Source organism: Drosophila biarmipes, chromosome 3R (assembly GCF_025231255.1).
Source record: "Drosophila biarmipes strain raj3 chromosome 3R, RU_DBia_V1.1, whole genome shotgun sequence".
Classification (NCBI taxonomy): domain Eukaryota; kingdom Metazoa; phylum Arthropoda; class Insecta; order Diptera; family Drosophilidae; genus Drosophila; species Drosophila biarmipes.
The window spans coordinates 14648695-14671923 of NC_066616.1; the positions used below are offsets into that span (position 1 = coordinate 14648695).

At 46.1% G+C, this 23229-nt stretch overlaps 1 protein-coding gene across 2 annotated transcripts in view; it reads right to left on the reverse strand.

The window, feature by feature from the left end:
- Positions 1-18687, reverse strand: part of LOC108031679 (GATA-binding factor C) — a 35156-nt gene extending 16469 nt beyond the window's left edge. Inside the window, exons 1-4 of one of the 2 annotated variants that reach the window (XM_017105321.3) lie at positions 18447-18687; positions 16633-17114; positions 4874-5160; positions 3498-4320 (exon numbers count right to left, since the gene is read on the reverse strand). In XM_017105321.3, the coding sequence (XP_016960810.1) occupies positions 3498-4320; positions 4874-5160; positions 16633-16951 (1429 nt within the window). In that variant the 5' untranslated portion in view covers positions 16952-17114; positions 18447-18687. The remainder of the gene's footprint in view (positions 1-3497; positions 4321-4873; positions 5161-16632; positions 17115-18446) is intronic. The other variant, XM_017105322.3, reaches the window with a different exon arrangement.
- Between the last annotated feature and the right edge of the window lie 4542 nt (positions 18688-23229).

A 23229-nucleotide genomic window follows, 5' to 3' on the forward strand; every position in this document is an offset into this window, starting at 1 on the left:
GCACCTCGAACAGAAGCCGTTGAAAAATTGAAAACTTTATGCATTTATTAGTTTGTCATAAAGCAGAACAACGGAAGGCCATCGTCGAGTGCCTGGCATTTACATAGCATAAAAGGAGAGCTCTTGTTTTCCCTCGCATTAAGCCATAAAGTGTGGCTGGCCATTGTTGGGGGTTTCCTTTGGCTTTTCAGCTTTTCAGCTTTTCAGCTTCCCGGAAAGTGGTGGGGATCGCAAATCGGACTATCCACTCGGCAGTTAATAAATCAAACGTGTTAATGATGTTCTTACCCTACGTGCCCACTTTTGACAACACAAAAAGGCAGCCAAGTTGGCCGAAATTGAAAGGGAATACAACTGAGGGCTGCTGCGCACGCGCACTGGGAACTCTGGGGCCTAACTACTTTTTGATTCGACTTCTATTTATAGCGATCCTGTGGCCAGACCTCTGTGTTTTATGGCCACCGAGGCATTTGTTTTAGGATTTCCCTCGCCTTTGTTTTGCCTTCCCTCTAGCCCGTCTCGGTTTTATTTATTTTTATTTTCGTTTTCCAGGGAGAAACACGTAGCAGGTTGGCCTATGATTTAGTAGCCTGCTTATAACTGTTTTCCACCTCAAACCGCTGCGCTACCCCCGCCACTTACATCATCTGCTGTGGTCCAGGGGCCCAGCCAGCCATCATCTGGCTGTAATTTCCAGGAAATTTGTGCACACTTTGGTATTTCTTCGACGCCGGTTGTTTTTTACGGTGTGACATTGTCTGGGTCCCAAAACTCAAGCCCGAACCCGAGCCCCGTACCCCGAACTGAAACTGAAACCGAAACTGAACCTGTTTTTAGGGCCTGATTTGGCAGCCTTCCTCGGCTGCCTCCTCTCCGCGGGCCCTCGCTTCGGGGTCTAAAGGTCCAACTAACTGTTGCTGCTTGATTTGACATTTGGCGTCAGTGGGCCATAATTGTCTAGAATTTATGTGTTGTACCTTTTTCTCGTTAATTTGTGTGCATGTGGGCAGCAGATCGACACCGCGGGAGAGGGGGAGATCCTGAGAATCTCCGTTTTAATTAGTTGTTTGGATTAATATACAGATTTATGGGCTGGTTAGGATAGTTAAGATAGAGACAATTACTGGTGAGCAAGACAAAAGACACATGGATGTGTGAGTAAATAGTTGTTGTTGCTGCTGTTGATTATTTCGAACATTTCGAGAAATGAAAATGCTTAAAATACTAAAAAACATATAGGGAACAAACGAATTAAATTAATTAAATGAGTGGTAAAAATGAATAGTATGCGAGTGGCGCGATCGAAAGGGGTTATAAATGGTCGTGGGTTGGAGGGACATAGGGCTGGGGGTGCATGCCGCAAATAAATGGCAAGCGCCTCATTTTGAGGCCACAGCTGTCAAAGCGCGGACAAAGGAACAATGCCCGCTGCTCGGGGCTTAAGTCCTGATTGAGTGAAGCGAGGTATGCGAGAGGAGCTGGGCTGGAACTGGAGATCTGGGCATCCCATAGCCCACAATCCAGAATACAGAGACGAAGGTCCCGACCGCGAATCGCGAGTGTCCATACCCATATCAATTACTTAAAGCTCATTCACAACATTTTTTATTTTCACCTGACAAAAGCCCAAATGGCATCCAATCAATTCCCTGGCCAAGTTGCAGTGGCAACGAGCCACAAAAGCCACAACACATGTTCTTGCGCCCGAAAAACTTATCGCCAGCGATGCGATAAACGATAAATAAATACAGGCAACAAGATGCTGCCGGGATGGGACTAACGAAGGCAGACAATGTTTTTTCTCCTCATCTCTTGGTTAGTTAACTTGGGGCCGGCCAAAGGAATGACAACAAAAAAGGAGAAGAAACTGTCGTCGGGCCTGGAGAATGAAATAAAATAAAATCTGCAAGCGTTTTGTCAGGCAGGCTGAAGTATTTTTTTCGCAGTGCGAGTATCTTTGGGCGATGCTGCTTCCTCATTTGTGGCTGTCTCTTGACACAGTCATGATTATATGGCTCATACGAGGGTTACGAATCTATTTGCATTCGGTGGGTGCAGCTGGAAAGCAAGGTGTGCTCTTTGTGTTGTAACAAGCGAACGAACGAACGAACAATTGCAGTGGTGCGAAAAGTGCGCGGTAACGATTTGCCCTTAACCAGAGGTTAGACGGCGCTAACAGATGGTGTGGCTGCCGTGCCAGAAAGTTGATCCAGTGGCAGATTAAGTAGTTTTCCCAACTGAATGGATAGATTATTAGAATTTCTCCTAATAAAAGCTGACATTCACATATCTTTTCCCTAACAGAATTTAACTGGAAGTTAAGAGAGTTGTTGCAACGTTGCTCCGTTGGCAGAGTTTGTCTGCCTCCGCAGATTATCATATTTTCCCCTTATAAAAGCTAGCTCTCACATACTTTTCCCTTAACAGAACTTAACTGGAAGTTAAGGGAGCTGTTCTTGCAACTAATATTGCTACTAGCAGGCTAATGTTGCTGCTGTGACTAATGTTGCTGCGGTGTTTGCCTTTGCCAGCTGGTTCTCCTTAGCTGGTTTGGCCGCTTGTTTTTGGGGGTTGGCTGTGGCAGCAGAGCGACCCTCACGCATGTGGCAAGTGGCAGCTATAAAGATGTCGTTGTTGCTGTTGCTGTTGCTGCCGATGTTGCTGCTGCTGTCGGGCCATGCAAAAACGCAACGCTAAAGCAGGTGCAGCAGCCTGCAACTTCCGCAGCGAATGCGAACGAATGTGTGCTTGTTTGTGTGGTGGGTCTTTTCAAACAGCAGAGGCAGCAACAACAGCAACAGCAGCAGCAACATGAAGTAATTAACAACCACAACAGCAGCAACATCATGAGCCACTGGAGCCGAGCAAAGCGTTGACAATAGCATTGAAGTTGCTGCCGCAGTTGCAGCTATTGTTGTTGCCGTTGTTGTCATTGTAATGTGCTGATTTCATGGCAGGCGAATACACGGCGTATACGCAACGGGCGGAGGAGCAGGAGGCGAAGGAGGGGAAAGGCCCTTGCCCTGGGATCTTTCTGCATATTTTTACGCTGGCCGCGAGGCAGGAAACATGCTCAAGTGGCGGGAATGTGGCCAGCATGCTGCTCCCGAGCACATGTCAAGTGGGAGAATGGGCATGGGCTGGGGCTTCCCCCTTTTTATGGAGCAGGAGTTAAGTGATGAAGAGCTGGCTTGGACTCGGGCTTGAACTTCCCACGTGAGCGTGTGAAAGAGCAATGGCAATCAAAGTAAGCGGGATGTTGGGTGGGGGTTTCCAAAATGATAACTACAAACTAAAGTGAAAACCAAACAATAAGTGCTTCACTTTGAGGCTGCTTACAAGGTGGATTGAATCCCCGTAAACAATCTCATTGCACACAACACTGACGTAAACATAAAGTTAAAGGTAAGGTTTAAGTTAAACAATCGATGGCGAGTAACAATGATTATTCACCCACACCGAGATCGCATAATGTCTATAGGCTTTGTCTTGCTTACCGGCACTTGTCCGCGGCTTGGTCCGCACGGGCTTCACATCCAGACCGCTGCTGCCCGCGTTGCTGCCGGCGCCACTGTGACCGCTCAGCGATCCCGCTCCGCCGCTGTTGCCGCTCATGCTGCCCATGCCGGCGGTGCCGCCCACGCCCACCGAGCCGCCCAGGCCGTGCATGCCCGAGGAGGACGAGCCGCCATGGTGGTGGCCACTGTGGTGGTGATGGTGGTGGTGGTGCACCTGCGCAGCGGCCATGCTGTGACGCACTGCAGCCGCGGCCACCGAGGAACTTTGGAACATATTCGCCGCCGCCACCGCCGCTGCCTGGTGGTGCGCCGCCGCATGGTGGTAGGAGGCATAGCTGCTGGTGTCGTAGCCACCGGAGCCACCGCCGCCTCCTCCACCGCCCCCGCCACTCCCGCCGCCGCTGCTGTACGCCTGCGCCGTGCCGTCGAACAGTCCGTTCGAGGATGTAGCTGCGGAGGCGGCGGCTGCGGCGGCGGACAGGGAGGCTGCTGCGGCGGATGACGAGGCGGATGTGTTGCTGCTGGCGGTGGTGTTGCTGTTGCTGTTGCTCTGCTGCTGCTGCTGTTGTTGCTGCTGCTGCTGTTGCTGCTGCTGACTGCTGCTGGTGGAGTTGGAGCTGGAATTAGTGGTGCTGGTGGTACCTTCGCGCTGCTTGGGCGTCGACGTGTGGGTGGTGCCGCTGCCGGAGGATCCGCTCGCACTGCCGTTCTGGATCGACGGCTTGATGTCCAGCGCACAGCTGGCGTCCGTCAGTGAGGTAGAGCCCGTGGCCTGCTGGTGCATAAACGCGTTCATCACGGCCTGCAAGGAGAGGGAAATACTTATAAGTTCACAAGGTAGAATAACACTAAGAGATTTCTTTTCTTAAAACCCCTAAATAGTTCTTAAACTCCGAAATACTGGCCCATAAGAAATCTTTTCACTTTGAAGTCTGCTCTTTAAGCTATCAGTCGATAAAAGCTTTACTCTTATCGATAAAAGCTGTATCAGTTGTTATCGATTTGATCGAATTAATACTTTTAAATTATAATTTATATATATAATTTTATTTATCTTTTGATAAGCCTACACAAATTCTAAAAATATAGTTTACTTACAAGAAAATAACTTTGAGAATATTAATGTTTTTTAAGAATCGATAAATATCGATATTGATATAAGTTGATATTAATTATTTACATTATTACATTAATATAAGGAAACTTAAGGGCTTTAGAATTCTCCTAAAAAGTCGTATATCTATAGATACTGTACATAGAGTTTCCCCATTCCATTAACAAAACTTAATCGAAATAATCGGCCATCGCTCGATGGCCCGAAGACATTGGTAATCGAAGCAGTGCATCACACTCACCTGGTACTCGGATGGACCGGTTTGCACGGAGTCGGGCGTGGAGTCCTTTGGCGGCGTCGGCGGGAAGGGGAACGAGTGCTGTCCGGCGGCCGTCGTCTGGTGGCTCTGGCCCATCTGGCCCAGCTTGTGCTCCACCTGCGGCTCCTGGGGGCAGGCGAACTGGCCCATGCTCCAGGCGCTGGCGGGGGCGAAGGACTTGTGCTCGCTGGTCAGCCAGGGACTCAGCGGGGTGTGGAAGTGGGGCCGGCACACTTGGGGCGAGGCATGGGTGGAGGGCATGCGGGATGCTGAAAGGACAAGAGATCGAAACGAAAACGGGGGTTAAGAATTTAATAAACTCTGGCTGTGCGTCGCATCAACTTAAATGCTGCATTAAATCAATTATGGCCCAAATTTATAACGAAGATTAACCGACTAAGCCGCGACCAGAAGCGATCAAAATTCGTAATAAATGACGTTGTTTTTGTACTGTCTTCTCTTCTCTCCTCCGTGGCTGCCGCGCAAATTTGCGGAAAAGCTGCGTTATAATTTATGAAACACCAGCCAGCCAAAGGAAAAAACACCAAGAGAGAGAAAGAGCCGCCTCAGAACCTCTGACCACCGATGGAACCACCAACCATTCATTGCTCGCGGCCTTCGGGCCAACAACTTTGCATATGGCCAAGACCAAAGAGCTGGCTCCGAGAGGGGGGACTGCGACTGGGACTTCTGCATTGTCATAAATTGTTTAATTTGTATCATAAACAATCGCGTTAAACTTTTGTCCCAGAGCTAAAAAGATCGATCAACGGCTCGGGCCGGCTCACCTCGGCTTTTGGCCGGGCTAAAAGTGTAGCCTAAATGTCTGGCAGTGTATAATTTAGCAGACACCAAGTGAGATTTATGTGCGCCAATGCTGCCGGTTACTCCATCGATCGGATCGCATCGCATCGGCTTGGATCGGATCGGCTCGGATCCTATGCTATCCCAGGCGGTTGGATCGACGGATCCGACAGATCCCCATATCCTCGCAGCGGGTGTTTTTCGACTTTCGAGCGGGGGGCAATGGGTGTGCGGGCAGGCACGTTGCAATTGTTTGGGGCGCACTTATTCTTATTATTATCATTAATATTGGCTGCAGCTCCCCAAAGAGTCGCAAGTCTCGGGCCCTCGGGGCTTGTTTGTATGTGAAATTATTTTTGATTATGCAGCAGCAGCAGCAGCAACTGCAACGGCAACAGCGGCAGGAGCAACAGCAACTGCAGGCCAAGCTGGTTGGCCAACAGTAGGTCAGTTCGTTGGACGGCGAGATGGATTAGGCCAAATCAAGACGAGATTCGAAGGAAAATTGCGTTGAAGAAAGGCTTGGAGAATTGCAAATGCTCTATTTTCGGAGATGAAAGGTATTTCCAAAGATAAGTAGCTCTGCTAAGTTAAGAAAATATCAGGATAAATACGTTTAATTATTAAAATTATTTAAAACCCCCATGATAAAACGTTTTTTTTTTCAGAAAAATCTTTGCCATGATAACTTTATCTTATCCCTAATACCCATTAATAAGTGTATTCAGCCTTCGGTAGATGGAAAAGCCCGAGACCCGATCGATGGATCGCTGGACCGCTGCTTTGGCCAGATCGCTGGCTGCGATAATACCCATTTGATTATCCTAATAACAGTGCTTTAGTGGCGATATTATATGTACGTGTGCCTGATTATAGAAATTAGCTGCAGCAGCAGCAGCAGCATCATCAGAAGCAGAAGTTCCCCCAGAACAACCGTGGATCCCTTCTTGGGAACACTTTTGCCCCAGTGCAATGCCTCAATCAAATGTGCTTATTGCTTTTCCCGATCTGCTGTGCAGACTTCACACTTTTGCGCCAACGACAAAGTGGAACCTCTCAAACAAAGATACACAATAGCCGTATGAAGTCGTCATCGCATCTCGGGTGTATGTAATTTGCGCAGATCGAGTAAAATAATACCATTGGTCACGCTAAATTATACACTCAGACGGTTGCATCTTTCAGCCCGTTGCCAAATCAATGTCCGATGCGTTCTCTAATTGGCCTGGCGAAACTTTCAATTTGCCAGCCGATGGTGTCGGCGATATCGGCGGGCTGTTAATGTTAATCCCGGCTTATATACGCAGCTGCATGACTCACATTTGGCTCGCTCGTTTTTACTACCTTTTTTGTGTTTCTGCTGCTTTTGCTGCTGCTGGTCGTATAAAACAATTCGCTAATAAATCAAGCTGAGTACACAGCAATTAAAGTTGCAAACTTGAAACAAAAAGAACGACATTTTTTGCCGATGTTATTGTTGTTAGCCGGGCGGTATGCAAAGCTCGTGCTGGTGGAAAACACTGCCCTTGGTCGTCTCCAGGTTAAAAAGCAACAAAAAACCAGCTAGCCTGACACGTTCTACACAGCAACAACAGCACCAGAAACGGCTAAGAAAAAAGAGCCAACAACATTTTGAAGCTTTTGGCCTGCGCTTGATTTCTTCAAGCTGACAGATCAAAGCCCCGAAAAGCCGCCGCTCTCTTTTGGCCCGTTCGCCACTCTCTCGCTTGGACGTTTCTGTGGCGTTTTAAAAGCGTTTGACAGCGCTCAACGCTCTCAGCGCCTGTCCATCTATAAGGCCGAACTGGAGCCGAAAACCCGGCTTAAAGCGCCTTTTAATTGCAATCGAAGCTGACGCTTGACGCCGACGTGAATGACATAATTAATGTATTTGAATATATGCTTATATCTTACAGATACCCGTTCGTAGGCCGGCTTGTGTGCACTTAGCCGGACGTGTTGGACATTTGAAGATGACAGTTGGAAACAGCAGGTGAGTCTTCGGAGCTGGCAGAAATCAGAAATCCGAAATCAGAGGAGAAAAGCAGCGGGAAATGAAATGGCTTCAATTAGTTAAATGCATCAGCTGCCGGCCAAGTTATCATTTCGGCCATCGCATCATTTGAATTTCAATGGGCGAGGACAACAGAGCCAAGCTGCGCAGGGTGGCGAACCATCTTGATAAGGCCGAGAGGGGATTTGTGTCTCCTGCTCTCGCTGGTAAATTAAATTCACACCAAAGGATTGGTTTAGGGCTGCTGCGGAGGCTGGGCGCCGTTATCAATCGACGGAAATCAAATCCGCAAATGAGTGAAACGAGAGATCCTTAGCCGTTCTTCCAGCGAACTTGTGTGACATGTCAGAGGGCCGGTCGATTAGTGGATTTGGATTTGGCCCTTTCAGCTGATTCAGTCGCCTCAGCTGATTCAGCTGATTCAGCTGCTTCCTGCCACCGAGGCCAACAATCAATCATGCGAACGGCCAGAGGACGAGGCAATCCTGCAGCTCCTTCAGGACCTCGGACCCCCCTCTCCGAAGGCCCAGTGCCTGCAGGCGGTGGCTTAATTTATAGCCTGAGCTACCCTCGAGAAACAAGGACTTTTCTTTTCACCTGCTCGCCGGGCGATTTGATGTTGCTGTTGTAGGCGCGTGGCTCCAAAATGCGGTCAAGTGTCTCTCGGCGGCGCTGTTACACCTGCTCCAAAATTGGAAATTGTTTAAGCATGCAGCGGTGGCAGCGCAGCAGCAGCAACAACAGCCAGCAACGGGCCATAAACTATAACGGATTCCAGTTTTAGCCACCACCGCCAGCGAGATCGAGAGCTCGGCAGGTAGGTCAGTTTTGGCCGCTCGAAGACACCTTGATAGTTGTAGATGTGCACGGGCAAAATAACCACATCTTTGGGTTTATTAAAAAAACAAATAGGACTTGGAAAGTATCTAAGGAATTTATGAGGAAATTGAACTTGATCTTGAGCCTTTAAAAGTTCTGTTAAAAAAGTTTACTGTCAAATATCTTGTCTTCTCTTTAATTATATGCCAATAAAATGAAATGTTTGTATATTTAGCTAATGTTTTGAATATTAATAAAGGTTATTAAGCTCGTTAAGTTGTCAGACATTAAAAAACACTTGGAACTGACCATAAAACCCAGCAATAAAATATAATTAGTATACTTTGTTTTTTAAATAGGATATTGAGAGATTCTGAAGTTTGAACTGCAATAAATATAAAGTATTGAAGTGGTTATTGAACCTCTAATTTGTATTATAACAAATCAATCAGTAATTTATTTTGTAAGTATTTTAAATTTAAAATTTTTTTTGATAAATAAAACCAAAGAGAACCGAATAATGTATCCCTGAAATACACTTTTTTGGTATATTAAGTTACTTTCTATCCGTAAATGTACCAACAGAGCTAGTTCGTTTAGTTTTCATAATTTTTTAATGAACTTTACGTGGGGCAACCTTTCTCTCAGTGCACCTCCAACAGTAGCTGAAGTTGAAGCTGAAACTGAGGCTGAAACTTGGGTCTCCCGACTGCTTAGCATTTTGCGCGCTTGTTTGTTTTAATTATTTCTTTGCTTTCTGCAGTTGCGTGACTCCAACTGACTGACTGACTGACTGGCTGAATGACTGAATGACGGCAAGAGTGCCCGAAGGACTGCCTGACTGACTGAGTGACTGACGGAATGACTGACAGAGGCAGGCTGCATTATTAAGCGCAAACTGCGCTGCCGCTGCCATCTATATTATTAACACTTTATTTGCAGCCCCCGGATCAGCGTTGCATGCCAGCTTATCATTAGTCATAAGTTGTCAATTGTATTTATGATAATGCGTTTAATAACTCAAGTAGCTGGAGCGGCAGCCGCCGCGGCAGCCGCGACTTGTAAGCTATGCCGTTGCACAACGCACCGCCCTGGAAAAAACATGAATATTTCGTATTTTTTGAGGAATTCTCTGGGTTATTAATTGCTTTATAATTGACGCATTACCAGGACAGAGCTGCTGCGCCGCGACGGGAATTTCGCTCCGAAAAAGGAGGAAAATGTGAGGAAACACAATGAGAGCCAACCAGTTAACCAGCTTGTTTGGGCCAACGTGTGAATTGCGTGGCCCGGCTTTGGCTTTTGCTTTTGGCTTTGCTTTTGCATACGTGCCACAATGTGGCAGCCACAAAAAAGGCAGGAAAATGGGAAAACACGTTGACAACAACAGCAGCGGCGAGCGGCAATGGGAGTTGGGCTGGGTCTGCTGAAGTGCGCCATTTTTGTGGCCATTTGCTAGTTGGTGGTGGGTGAGCAAGAAAAAATGGTAAAAAGAAAACACATATATAAAAAAATGCTAATAATGCGGTTGCAGTGGCACAAAAAGGCGCGTGCATTGAACTGGAATCCTGGCCACGCAATGCCAACTTTAACTGCAACTTATGCAAATGCGAATGCAACGCTGGCCTGTCAGTCAGCCTTTCTGTCAGACTTTCTGTCAACCTGACAGTTTCTTCTTCTTCCGCCGCGGCCTTCGGCTAATGAGCGCACACCCCGCCAAAGGATGCGCGAGTCCTGCGCGGAGAAATGCCTTCGGGCGCACTTATGACAGTTCGAAGCGTCAGCGAAATCATTAAAATTGACAAGTTTTTATGTGGCACAACCAAATTTGGTCACTCAAAGGCTGCGTTTGAAGTGATCGCGCAAAGTGTTTGCCCAGTTCCTCGCTGACAAGTTGGCTTGCCGGTGATTTCTGCCACAGGGATTGGGTGCATTGGATACACTGGGTACATGGCGATTGGACCACCGGCGGGCGCTGCTTCACATGTCATAAATAAGAACGCGTTGACATTTATCACAACAAAGGGCCGGGCAGAGACAATGGGTCGGAGAGAAATGCCTCGAAAAAAAGTGAAAAACATCGCTACAAAACGTTGCATAAATTCATAAGCCCCCAGAGCTTGAGAAATTCAATTGATGCGACCTCGAGACTCTGGGACTCTCTGGCCACCAAGTTGCTGCTGTGTGTCCAGCACGGCTGTGGCTGCTGCTGCTGCTGCTGCTGCGGCATATTCGCATATTAATAAAATATTTTATTAAACACACGCGCCGCCAACAAAAGATGATGATGGCACTGGATGCCCCGGCTCAAAAATTATGCTAAACAGTTTTTCAGCGTTTTTCGGCGGCGGCGGCCCCCCCAAAAAAGGCTGCAAACGCGGAGCGAAAATCGAGAATCGTGATGTTGCTCCTTGGGATCTTGAATGCTGCACGCGCATTGCCAACAAATTTTTGGCGGCGTCTCTTGCGACACATATTTCCGAGATCTGTGTGATCTGGGGACAAGGAATCGCCAAGTTCTTTATGTTTTTTGGGGGACCTCAAACTGGTTTTGAATGCCCATCGAAGCTGGGCAAACATTGACAAATGTTAATTAGAGAGGCGTCATTTGTTAGAGCCCCCTTACAGGTGGTCCAATCTGCGAGTTCTCGGTAAGATTGTTCTAAATCGATAGTTAGCCTTTCTAGGAAGCAATTTGCCGGGCAGTACAATGACTCCACTCTGTCTGATTAATTCGAGTTTGATTTGGTTATCCGGGCGAGATCAGCGCTAAAGATCGGCACAGGCGAATGTCGCAAAAGTCATTTGTAAACTTGACACTGCAATGGGACCACAAGCCAAACACGGCTGCACAAATGTATTAGCCGCAATTTATCAGCGGCAGCACACAAATGTTGCCGCCGTCGTTGCTGCAGTTGCTGCTGTTGTTGCAGTTGCTGCTCTTGCTGCTGCATTGACAGCGGGGGCAGCAACAATGCGCTAATATTCAATATTGTAATTGCATTCACAAATCGTGCCGAGGGAGCTCGAAAGCCGGCAACATGTTGCTGCCGCAGCCGTTGCTGCTGATGCTGCTGCTGCATCTGCAACTCCTGTGGCTGCTGCTCCTTCAAAATTAATGAATGCTGCTGTGCCTGGGCTCCTTTTGTCTGGCCAACTGACCGCTCGCTGTGTTAGACAAATCACAACAACAGCAGCAACAGCAACATGTTGCTGCCGTGCGTAAGCTTTTGTCTCGCCTGGCGATATAAATCGCCGCGGAGCTGCTTTTTGATTTAACAAATTAATAACGAGGCCCGGTAGCCGTCTTATTGATGATGCCACATCACAGGGCATACATAACCATATTCGTATTCCCCTCTATAGACGCATGTATATAGGTGTGTTTTGTGGAGATGTGGCGTTCCTGGAAATCGCGGCTGACAAATGACAGGCCCTGGATTCTCGGCAGGCCAAGACTTCCGGCCCAGTTCGCCAGAAGCAGGAGGCGGCGAGCTTTAAAGGAGCCGGGCAGGCAGTCGCCATCTTGGCCAGATTGATGCAACAGCAACGGCAACGGCAACAGCAACACGGCAACGGCAACGGCAACATAGCAACAGCAACATCGGGCGACATTGATAGTGATTGAAGGACAGCTGTTCACACTAGGCAAACTAGCCGCAGTCCGGCGAATGTCAAATTAGAATGCGAAACGTGTTGCCAATGGGAATGTTGCTGCTGCAGTTGCTGTTGCTGTTGCTGCTGCTGCTGCTGCTGCATTGGACAATGGACAATGTGGCGGCACCTTTGGCTCTGCGGCATGCAAAGCAGCAACTGCGGAGCCAGAGCAACAACAACTGTTGCTGGAGTGCAAATTAATTGAAGCATCGCCAGGCAGTGTCAACGACAGCAACATCACGTGTTGCATGTGGCATTTTGGCGTAGGCCGGGCTCTGTTTCCATGCCCCCCTTTGCCTCCGCTCGCCACATTCTTATAATTATGTCATTTAATTAAGCAAAGACAGTTCGCTGTGCCACGACTAATTAAAACATCGCGCCAGCAGCAGCAGCAGCAGCAAAAGCACAGCAGCAACATCGCCGGCACAGCAGCAACATGTGCGGCGGAATGAATGACCGGCCACTGTCGATGCAACGAGCAATATGTACAACGCAAAACAGCAATTCAACTTTGCCGCTCAATGGATCGTACGAGGCGAAATCTTCTAAGTAGAGGGAATGCTTCCAGGAATTTGGGTCATAATTGATGTGGCTTGATTTGGCAAGACACTTTAATCAAGGCAAATTAAATAGAGGGAGAGGGCGGGAGGGGGCGGGGAAAGGGCTGAGGCCGAGAGCCACCCAAAAAGTGCACATCAATCATACGCAGCGGTGGCCCAGCTGTTCAATTGCAATACCATAACTCACTTTTATAGGCCATCCACTCGCACACAATTCGCTGAAAAGCTGCGCACCGGGATTAAGATTTGCCGCCGAGATTCTGGCCAGGCACGCCATGTGCTATATGCTATAAGCCATGGGCCATGAGCCACAAGCCTCGTGGTTGCAGTCGGTAAATTACAACAACTATTACGGGCCCAGCCCCACCAAAAGCCCAAGTCATTTCTTGGAAAACTCAACTTTATTCGCTTTCGGGCTGGGGCACATGAAAATTTATGAGTGGACAGCGCTTCAAGTGCAACACCTGGTAGCCGGGCTAGTTGTGAGCCGAGTTTTTCTCGGCCTTTCAACCGAACTCGCAGGCTGCAGCGAAAAAAGGGAACAAAGGGGCACTCAATGGGCCCGCATCGCAGTTGATGTCCTTTGTAGCGGCAGCCCACTGTGCGTGACATTTGCGTTAAGTGGCTGTGGGAAAAAGCTAAGCTCGAGCCCAAGCCGAAAATTATGAACAGAAGCCTGCCGGCCAGCAAAAAGTTTTCATTTGCCCGATTTCGCCTGGCCGATAAGCGCAAAAAGTTGCCAACAACAAATGGAAATGCACGACACACACAAATATTGTCGAAAACTTGGACCGCAGATATCGCTATCTCTATCGGGGCATCTATGGCCCTCTCTCTCCTTCGCCCGGTGCGAGTGCAATGGCTATACACTCGGGCAGTTCGAATTGCAGGCCAAAACATTCGAACGCTCGGCTGGGGTAATTAAAAATAAATTTTATGCTCGAGCTTTAACAGCCGTCGGAGTAAAAAATAGGAAAATATACAAAATACTCTGAGTGACCTAACGAACTCTAGATGCTCTAATTATAAGGTACTATTTCAAAGATGTAGAGCATACGCCTCAAGAATTCACAGCCCAAGTGGAAATAATTGTATATTTCATTTGTTTTCCAAATGGTGTTTAAATGCGTATTAAATAGAGATTATCTTAATGGCCTCCTACATTTTATTTATAGTGTCTATCTCAAATACCTAAACCTAATAAAAACCGCTTTAAATTATTTACCAAATTCCTGCTTTATTGCCCTCGCCCAAATACCCTTTGTCCCCAGTGTATTATAATCATGGCTAAGACAAATAGTGAAATACCAAAACAAAAAACGAAAAAAAGGCCACCAAAACAACAGTTTGCATGTGTGTGTATATTTTTCATCGCCAATGTTTGTGAAAAGAGCGAGTCAAGATGAAAAAATGTAGAAAAATAAAACAAAAGCCCGGCTATATATACTCGAGTGTGTGGTCACGGGGCAGACAAAAGTTATTGCCAAAATTTTCGGCATGTTTGCTTTTGAAATTTAAATTTCACATTTGCTGTCGTTGGTTTTTATGGCCTGGGCTATCATAAAAATTTCCGACTCTCGAGCATGTTAGCGCTCTTGTGCTGTTTTGGCCATTAAAACTGCATTGGCGTTTGCCTGTAAGCCAAGGAATGCCAAACTGATGCCGCCCTAGTTGCTTAATTTGCCACTAATGACAGCCAGTAAAGTCGGCGACCCCTCATAATTGACAACTAAATTGGCCCAGTGACAAGGGGGGCTTTTTAGCCCAGCCCCCAGCACCCAGCCCCCCTCCAAAGCCGCCCCTGAGATGTGACATATGCAGACTAATGAATTTTAAAATCAACGCTCGCCACAGGTGCCCGCCGCTCGTTATGGATGCGATTGGGAATGCGAATGCCACTCCGCTCCCCAGACAAACTGTCTGTCAAACGATTTGAATCCCAGTCCGCAGTCAGCAATCCGCAATCCGCAATCCGCAGTCGTATCCCCCGAATCCCATGGAAGCCGAGTGCATGAATGAATTACAGCGGCAACTGGGGGATCAAATCAAGCATCAATAAAGTCGGCATATGAATAACATGAATTAAACATAAATGCAAAGGATCGGATGGACGGATCCACATCCACATCCACATCCACGTCCATGGATCGCTCGCAGCCCGCTCTGATTGATCACTTTGCGCAGTTGCACAGCCTCACTTAGCCAGGCATTCCAGGGCCAGCACTGCCGAGCACTCGGATTTTAAATTAAAATTTTGCACACTCCGAGAGCAGGAAATAAATTCAGCGACCACGCCGCATTGATGCATGTCACGTTTGGGTGTTCGCTGCGTTTACGTGGAACTGTCAAAATGCAAACCGCAATAAAACCCAAATAATACAGAAAGAATAAACAGAAAAGAGTAAAAACCAAAGCCCAAAGGCTGCAGCAACAATGGGCTTTGGGCCAGGCTAAGTGCCAAGTGGAAATGGTTTGGGGCATCAACTGTCAAAACTGACAGCCGCGTCGCAGTCGTCGCAGCCCAGAAAGCTGAAAACTGAACACTGAAAACAGAAAGCAGAGCCAACGGTGGCTCAAATTGAAAATTAACTTAGCGGAACTGGAATTCTTTTTTGGAGGCGTGTGAACTTTACACACACCGCCACACACACCTGAGACCTGGTACTTTTGCCAAAGACGGGGGAAAAAGAAATATAATAATGTCGTCTTCTGGGTTTTTTGTTTTCGGTTGCTGGCAGCCCACCTCCCTAACGAGCAGAGATCATTTTCTTTTCTGGCCTAGGAACAAATTTCAGACAATTAGGAGAAAGGGGAACTGGTGACCATAAAATAATACTTAAGGTTTTGGAAGATATTCGCAGCGGGCCTAATAGAGTTATAAAGAGAGGGTGGAAAACTTTCATTTGGTATTTAAAGGACACTTTAAATGAAAAAACCAAAAGTATCTCAATTGTTCGGGCTTTTATCTGGTACCTTAATTTCAGGTTTTAGGGATATGGATACAATCTAGCTGCAGGACAGCGGCGATTTCTATCGAGCCTTTCCCCGATTTCAATGGCCGACCACAGGAAACGCTCACTCAGCAACACAAAAAAGGCGCGAAGCAATCGATTTGAGGGCGGTGGGTGGCCACATCCACGAACTCCATAAAAAATAACCAACTAGAGCGGCGACTATCAGGCACGGGCAAAGGCAACCCCCGCCAAAATACATTCATTAAAAACGCATTAGAAATGACATTAGAACAAATGTCCAAGGGGTAACCAAAACAGAAAAAAAATGGAAGAAATTACTTAAATAAGGCATAAATCGAAATGGTGGTTAGGGTCTAGGGTCTACTCTCCTGCCTTATTTGGAAAATTTCCATTGATATCTTTACAGTTCAGTTGGTGTATCTTTTAGATATAAATCAATGATATACAAAAATAAAATGTTAGAACAAGGAATTTAAAACTGTAAAATATTTGAATGAAATGTAATGTAAACGATTTTAGTATTAATATTCTGTTCTGTATAAGATGGAATTTCTGGAATTTCTAGAGTTGTTATTTGTATTATCAATACTTTATAATGATATTTCTATAAAGATATTTTATATTTGTTTAATAACAAACTTTTAAATTACTAATCAACATTATCTGTATTATTAAATATATTATTCTTACTTTATAGAGTGTATAATAAGTTCTTCAAATGACATACGAGTACATCAAACATTTTGTGTTTCTTTTTTTATTTGATGTATTTAACAAAGTCTTGCTACTTCAGAACTTGATATATCAACTGAACTGTTAGGATGCCACAGATATTTTGATGATCTATACTTGCTCCGATACTCGGGATCTTCAGATATCTTAGGGATAGTCGGGAGTATGGACTCCACTTACTGTGCTGGTGGTAGCTCGGGTAGTAGCGCCGGTGGTGTCCGTTGCTCTCCAGCGCGTAGAAGGCGCTCATGTCGCTAGTGTCCAGGCCGGATCCGCCGCCGCCGCCCAGGGCCGCCCCGACGCCCACGCTGCTGCCCGCCGAGCTGGCGCCGCTGGAGAGGCTGTGGTGGCTGTGGGCCAGGCTGCTGCCGGCGCTGCCAAGGCCGTTCGTCTGGGGCGAGACCCCGCCCCCGTTGCCGCCGCCCGAGGAGCCGCCCCCTAAGCGCGGACTGTCGTACCAGCTGCGAGCGGCAGCCTCCGCTGTTGAGGTCATATCCATTTCGAGTATAATTTTGAATGCTTTTCTGTTCTACCGGGGGGCAGGAAGCGGGTCTATCGGATCGCTCTGTGTATCTCAGCGGGTCTTCTCTGCAACTCGGGGTTCCTAGCGCTCTTCCGCTCCTCTAATAGCTAGGCATTTTTCATACACAATTTCTTTCACTCTGGGGAAAACAAGAAATTTCGGTTGAACAACTTCAGAAGTTGGCTGGTGTCTGCTGTTGATAAGATTTTAACGGTAGCCGGCGTTATCACTCACTCTCCCCTATCGCGAGCTTTACATTTTTTGTTCAATTGTTTTTATGGCTTTATGGCGGGGTACAGTTGTACAGGATAACCGCGAGTTGATTTACGATTGGACTTTTGGCTTCTACGCTGGCTGCTAGTGTGGGAAGTGCCAGAGCTGAGGGCCAGCGAAGTGTGTATTTCGCATTCGTCGGATTGATTGATGGATGGCCAAGATCCCGCCCAGGGGACCTAATAAACATGTTGTCCCAACAATTGCATTGTCACAGTGTTTGCACACAAAGGATCCCGAGGATGCGAGACGTATCTGCGGGATGTCTGTGAGAGGGCGCCTGGAAACCGAGAGGCAGGTGTGTCCTAGGTGTTCCCGGGTCTTGTGTGTGGGCCCAATTAGAGGCGATTTAGAGGTTTATCGAAGAGCTTCGATTGCTAACTGGCATCTGGTATCTGCTATCTGGTATCTGCTATCTGTCAGGGGCTTCTTACGGCAGAGCCCAAGAGTCGTATCGCAGAGACAACTGCGCTATATTGATTTAGACAGGTAGCCGATTTTTTGGGGAATTTCTGGCTTATCAGCAATAGATAGCATATATGTTTGTACAGCGAGCTGTGTGCATTGCACTCGTTGAATTCTTTTCGAGGCGATTACTATAGACGGGAGTTCTTTTTTCGGCTATTTGCCTTCTTTGTTTGCCTTTGGCTTCGAACAAATTATTAATAATACAAGCGGAGTTGGACCCGGGTTTTATTTGGTGTGCTGTATCTTTAAGGTGCCTTCGCCAGATGCCTATCGTTCGATTGACAATTGCGCTACGCACAGAGCGCGGCGATAAGGCAACACAATTTGTTACCTCCCGAAGGTGGAGGAAAAGCAAATAACCAGGGCATTCGGAGTCGGAAACTCAATCAATTTATCTACCTATCGGAGGCAGAAGCAGGGCGATAAGGGAAATAGAGAAGCAGACACTTTTCATTAAATGTCTCCTGGTGTTTTTGTTTTTCTCCACCGCGCGCCTTAGTTGATAGCAATAAATTGATAAGCGCAGGTGCCAGATTTTTCGAAGGCTTGTGTCAGCAATTTTGGGGTTTTTCGTTCGGTCTCAAGTGGGGGGCTCCAAAGGCTGATCGCTCGATAGGAATAGTGGGCTTGGCGCGGGGCTAGCGTTAAAAACTTTTCGATTGCATTTCGATTGTGATTCGATTTGTTTCGATCTTTGTTTCTAATGATCAGTGATCACGCGGTTTCTTACATTCGTAGCACACTGTTTGGGCACACTGCTTGTTTCTGCTAGGTTTTTTGATCTTTGCTCTTGCTATTTGTTGGTTAACACTGGGTTTTCTTTTGCCGACGCGTTTCTCGAGCTTGGTTTGTTGTTGTCGCGGCGCGACGAGAGTCGATGGCGAAGTACGAACGGAGCGAGCGGACGCACGCCGATAACACGCTTGCAAACACGTCAACAGTTGAAATCGAACTGAACGAACACACGAGCGCAGAACGGCAAACAGGAAAGACTGGCGCTGCTTGCTCTCGCACCACCACTACACGCGCACGCGGCCGAGCAAACCCGTTTCGCCGAGGCCCGGCCTACGCGTGTGTGCGCGCGTGTTGGTGTGCGTCCGTGTGCTGGCACATACAAGATGGTCGCGCTGTCAAGCAGTGCTCGCCGCGGGAGAGAGGGAGCCAGCTATAGGGCGGTGGGCCAGCAATATGCCCGTCACTCTTGCTCGCCAAGCCCGGGAGGGGCGTGTTTTTTTCTGTGTGTGCAGGCCAGGTAACCGGTTGTTGTTGCAGTTGCATTTGCTCGTCGCCCGTTGTTGCTGCCTTTGCCGTTTGTTTGTTTGCTCCGCTCGAGTGCATCGTTCAATAATCTCTCTGCGGCACGCCTCTCTGCACTTGACGCACACACATAGCCCAGACAATCCAGCGTTTTGCTTGTCTGTTCGCTGCGCTCTCACTTCCCCCGCTCCCTCAACCTCTCCCTTTCCCTCCTGCACTGCCCGGCTAGCCCCGTCCCTTTCCCACGCCCGCTGTCAAGCAGTGACAACAATCATCGATCGTTCCGTTTGCGATTATGTGCTTTATTTATGGGCCTTAACATGTGTGCAGATTTGTCTGGCGATTTTTGAGTTATATACGCCTGCTGCTCGCTCTCCTCTCGCCACTCGCCTCTCTCCACTGCTCGCCCCTTGTGCGTGTGCGAGCGGGATGGCCTTAGGAATAGAGCCAAATTTGCATAAATTAGCAGCTGGAAATTAAGAGAAGTGTATCTGCGAACTATGCGAACTGCGAAAGATAGTTTCGTATCTAGATGCAAATTATTAATATGGAGCTCATATATTTTCGCGGCAAGTTGGCTCCTTTGGGGCCGCGTTTGTAGTGCACATCTGCTGCGCATAAACAGCGAACTCACACACACACGGCGGCCTGAAGGAAGTCGCAGATACGTGAGCCACTTTTTCGCCACAGTCCAACTTCCATAAAATAGCTCATGTTTTAAAGTGCGAATTTTATGCCTCATATATTAGTAATTCTTCTTCCGGCAACTGCAATTTTTAATGAACACTTTTTCCTTTTTATTTCTAGATTAAATACATTTTATCCAATATTATTCAAGAGACTGGGATACCCTTTGTATCCACAATTTTTGCAAGAAGTTTGTTATTTCAAAATCTTCGATTTCAATTAAATCAGGATATTTTAAAGAATAATAAAAATTTAGGTGAAGTTTTTCAAAGATTTTTTTGATTCTGTTTAAAGGTTTTTTTTTAGATTATACTATCAATTATGATTATGCTACCAATCCTTAGTTATTTTGTTTATATAGTCTTATTTAAAACGCAGAGGTTTCGACTACGGAGGCCCCACTATTAACTTCCCCCGCATTGATTTTCGCATTAAAAAGAAACTTTTTGGCGCCAAAGGGTTAAGTGAAGCTGCACCTGTGAACTGGCAAAAAGGATGCCAGCTCGTGGGGTTAAGAGGAGGGTGGAGTAGAGAGGGATTGCAGAAAAAGTAAGGTAAGACAGCTGCTAACTTGAAAGTTTCCCAGGCCGACTTAATTCCACATGAATATTTTTGAATATATTTAAGTTTTTTTTTGAGCGCCTTGCGAGCCATTTCATAAGTTCATATTGCCGCGATACGAATCTAACCAGATCTAGCCGAGCTTATGGCTGAAGTAGACCGTTTGTCAAAGCCCCTGGGCTGACTACCTAAGCAGCAGTTTATGTATGTAAATACCTGCGGCCACAGATAGCGCTGTTGATAGTTACAGATACATAATTTGAGATAAAGATACAGCCCGAAATCCGAAATCCAAAACCCAAGACACTGAGCGGCTGCCAAAATAAGAAACCTGTAACCAAAATCAGATCAACCAACGGTGCGAACACCAAACACGAGCGACGAACCACAGAACAACCAGAAAAAACAACCAAAACACAGAAAAGAAAAACAAACAGCCAAACTACAAACACTGCTGTTGGTGTCACCGACAGAACAACGCAAACAATCTGCCAGACAATCTATAGTGCAAAGGACACCATGGATAGGAGAGTAAGCCGTCGCCTTCGGGAGATCTTCGATTAGATGGTATTCGAACTGCATCTGGATCTGTATCCTCAGATTAAATAAACACACGCGGTCAATAGTGGTTCGAAATTGGGGTAATTCCCTCTAGTGAGTGTCAACTTTTGGTTCTATATCGGATCAATCTGATTTGCTAGCTAGATGCGCACATGTTACAAAATAATTGGGAATCTATTAGATGGACTACAATATTTAATTACGAAATGGAATAGTTCTTGTTGATAGGCAAATTTTGCTTCTAACTGTACTATATCATCATTTTAAGATCGTAACTTTCCCTACAAAGCAATTGAGCTAAATCACGTCGCGATTTAAGTTCTGGCTAATTTAAACTACAATTTATATTTAAGCTGATATAAATCACCTCAGATACCTCGGCAATCCAAGTTCTTTGGGGCCACCGTGGAATGCTAGGGAAATCTCAATGGGTTTTTCGGCTTCGCCGATAAGATTCGACCAGTCATGTCTACTTATGGGCCTCCGAAATGGATTAATTGTCACGTCTGCCTGTCAAGCACTGTGAACTCAACTGGTAATCGCCAGATGATAAGTACACATCAGCCCCAATTGGTTGAGGAAGTTGTAGCAGATACAGGTGGCACCTCTCGATAAGGATTTCACTGCTCGGATTGATGAGATACCGTTGAGGAGCGCAGTTAAGTGATATATGCTGGTGGAGTCAAAATACTTATAATTTATCACAAAGCCCCATAAATTACGGTTTGTCTTGCATATTTATATTGTGAAAAACTCTGGCTGTGCCAAGGCTACCTAGAAAAATAAATACAAACCATAAATTTCAGTTTTCGGGTATAAATTCATGAAACTCCCCACTATTGATAAGCTTAAATTGTGTCGCACTGAGATAAGCAACCCAATAATTATAATTTCCATTATTCCGTCTAAGGGATTTAAATTAAATTCGGGTTATCTGTGGGTATAGATACCAAAATATTGGTTCTTAGAAGTAAAGATTTGTAATATATTTTAAGAAACTTTAATATTGGTTTCTAAGTAACATATCATTACAGTTTTATAAATTTAAATTCCGAATAAAATGCCATTTTTTATGGGTGGAAGATTTCGGCTTTACCTATACCACAAACGGTGCCTCAGAATTTTCCTTTTTATGCAGACTTTTCCAGCACGTGCGCAGCTTTTCCGGCGATGAAGACCCCACTGGACGCCGTCAGTCAGACAAAAAGGGGTATATATGCACAAAAGGCAGGGGTATCTGTAGCTATAGATGGAGAGTCGACCAGACATGCCCGAACCATAGACCATGTCTGCCCCCTCCCACGTAGGCCCCCCTTTCCGAGCGACCCCCCTCGAAAAGGCTGACGCACGTTGCGTGTAATTCCGATTTTAATCGCATAAAAATGTTTTGTTTATATGTATAATTTAGTTTTAACAATTTACGTTAACCTTTTGTTACCATTTTTAATTTGCTCGGCGCTGAGGTTGTTAGCTCGTACAGTACGTCTGTGGCTGTGGTTTCGGCTATTTGCTGTGCGCGTTAGTTCATAAGCAGCCGCAATTAAATGCTCCATAAAATTGGTTTAAATACGCGCTCCGGCCGCCTCGCTCCATGTATCCACATATGTGCCTTTATGTATATCCATATCCATGAGTGCCTGGGCCTCGTATAGACAGTTATTATTACCGAGCTCGGTGGTTGTTATAATTATTGCCATGCGATAGAAATCAGCGACATTTTTACAGCATTTAAACAAAGCATAAATTCTGATTTAGTTCCAAATCTGTCGACGGATTCTGGAAAAATAGTTCTAGTTTGTAGCAGTGTGTACGCGACTGCAAGTTGCATAAACAGACTAAAATAGAGCAAGAGTGTGGTATCATCGTGACGGTCCGAACGAGTGTCGGTGGTAGACACACTTTTAAATACAATAAAAATTCTATTTAAATTGCCAGTTGTAATTACACGGCCCTCGTTCCCGCGCTGTGCGAATCACTCCAGTCTATTGTGCAAATCATCGGGGCCATAAATGTATTTCTGAGCACGGGTCGGCACAATTAACTGCAAAATGCTAACGATGTTTGCACAGATTAATTAAGGGCCTAAGATTGATTCGGCTCAGGGACTGTAATACAATTCATTTTTATCGATAAAGAAAATAATAATAAGTAACAAGCATGGTGTAATCTTTATATTGTCTTGGGCAATTGAGCAAATGCAAGATTAAAGTTATGAAATTGCATTTCGTATCTATTAAATTGTAACTAGCTTTTATAAAACTGTTCGTTTTCTTGTACTCTTCTCACCCAATAAAAAGATATGAGTACTCATAAAATGTCTGAATATTGTAAAATGTTGTCAAGAAAATTGATGCAACACAAAAATATTAAATAAAATTATGTAGACTTTAAATTCTTCTGAGAATCTTGAGGCATACATTTATAAGCACATAAAAGATTGATGCAAA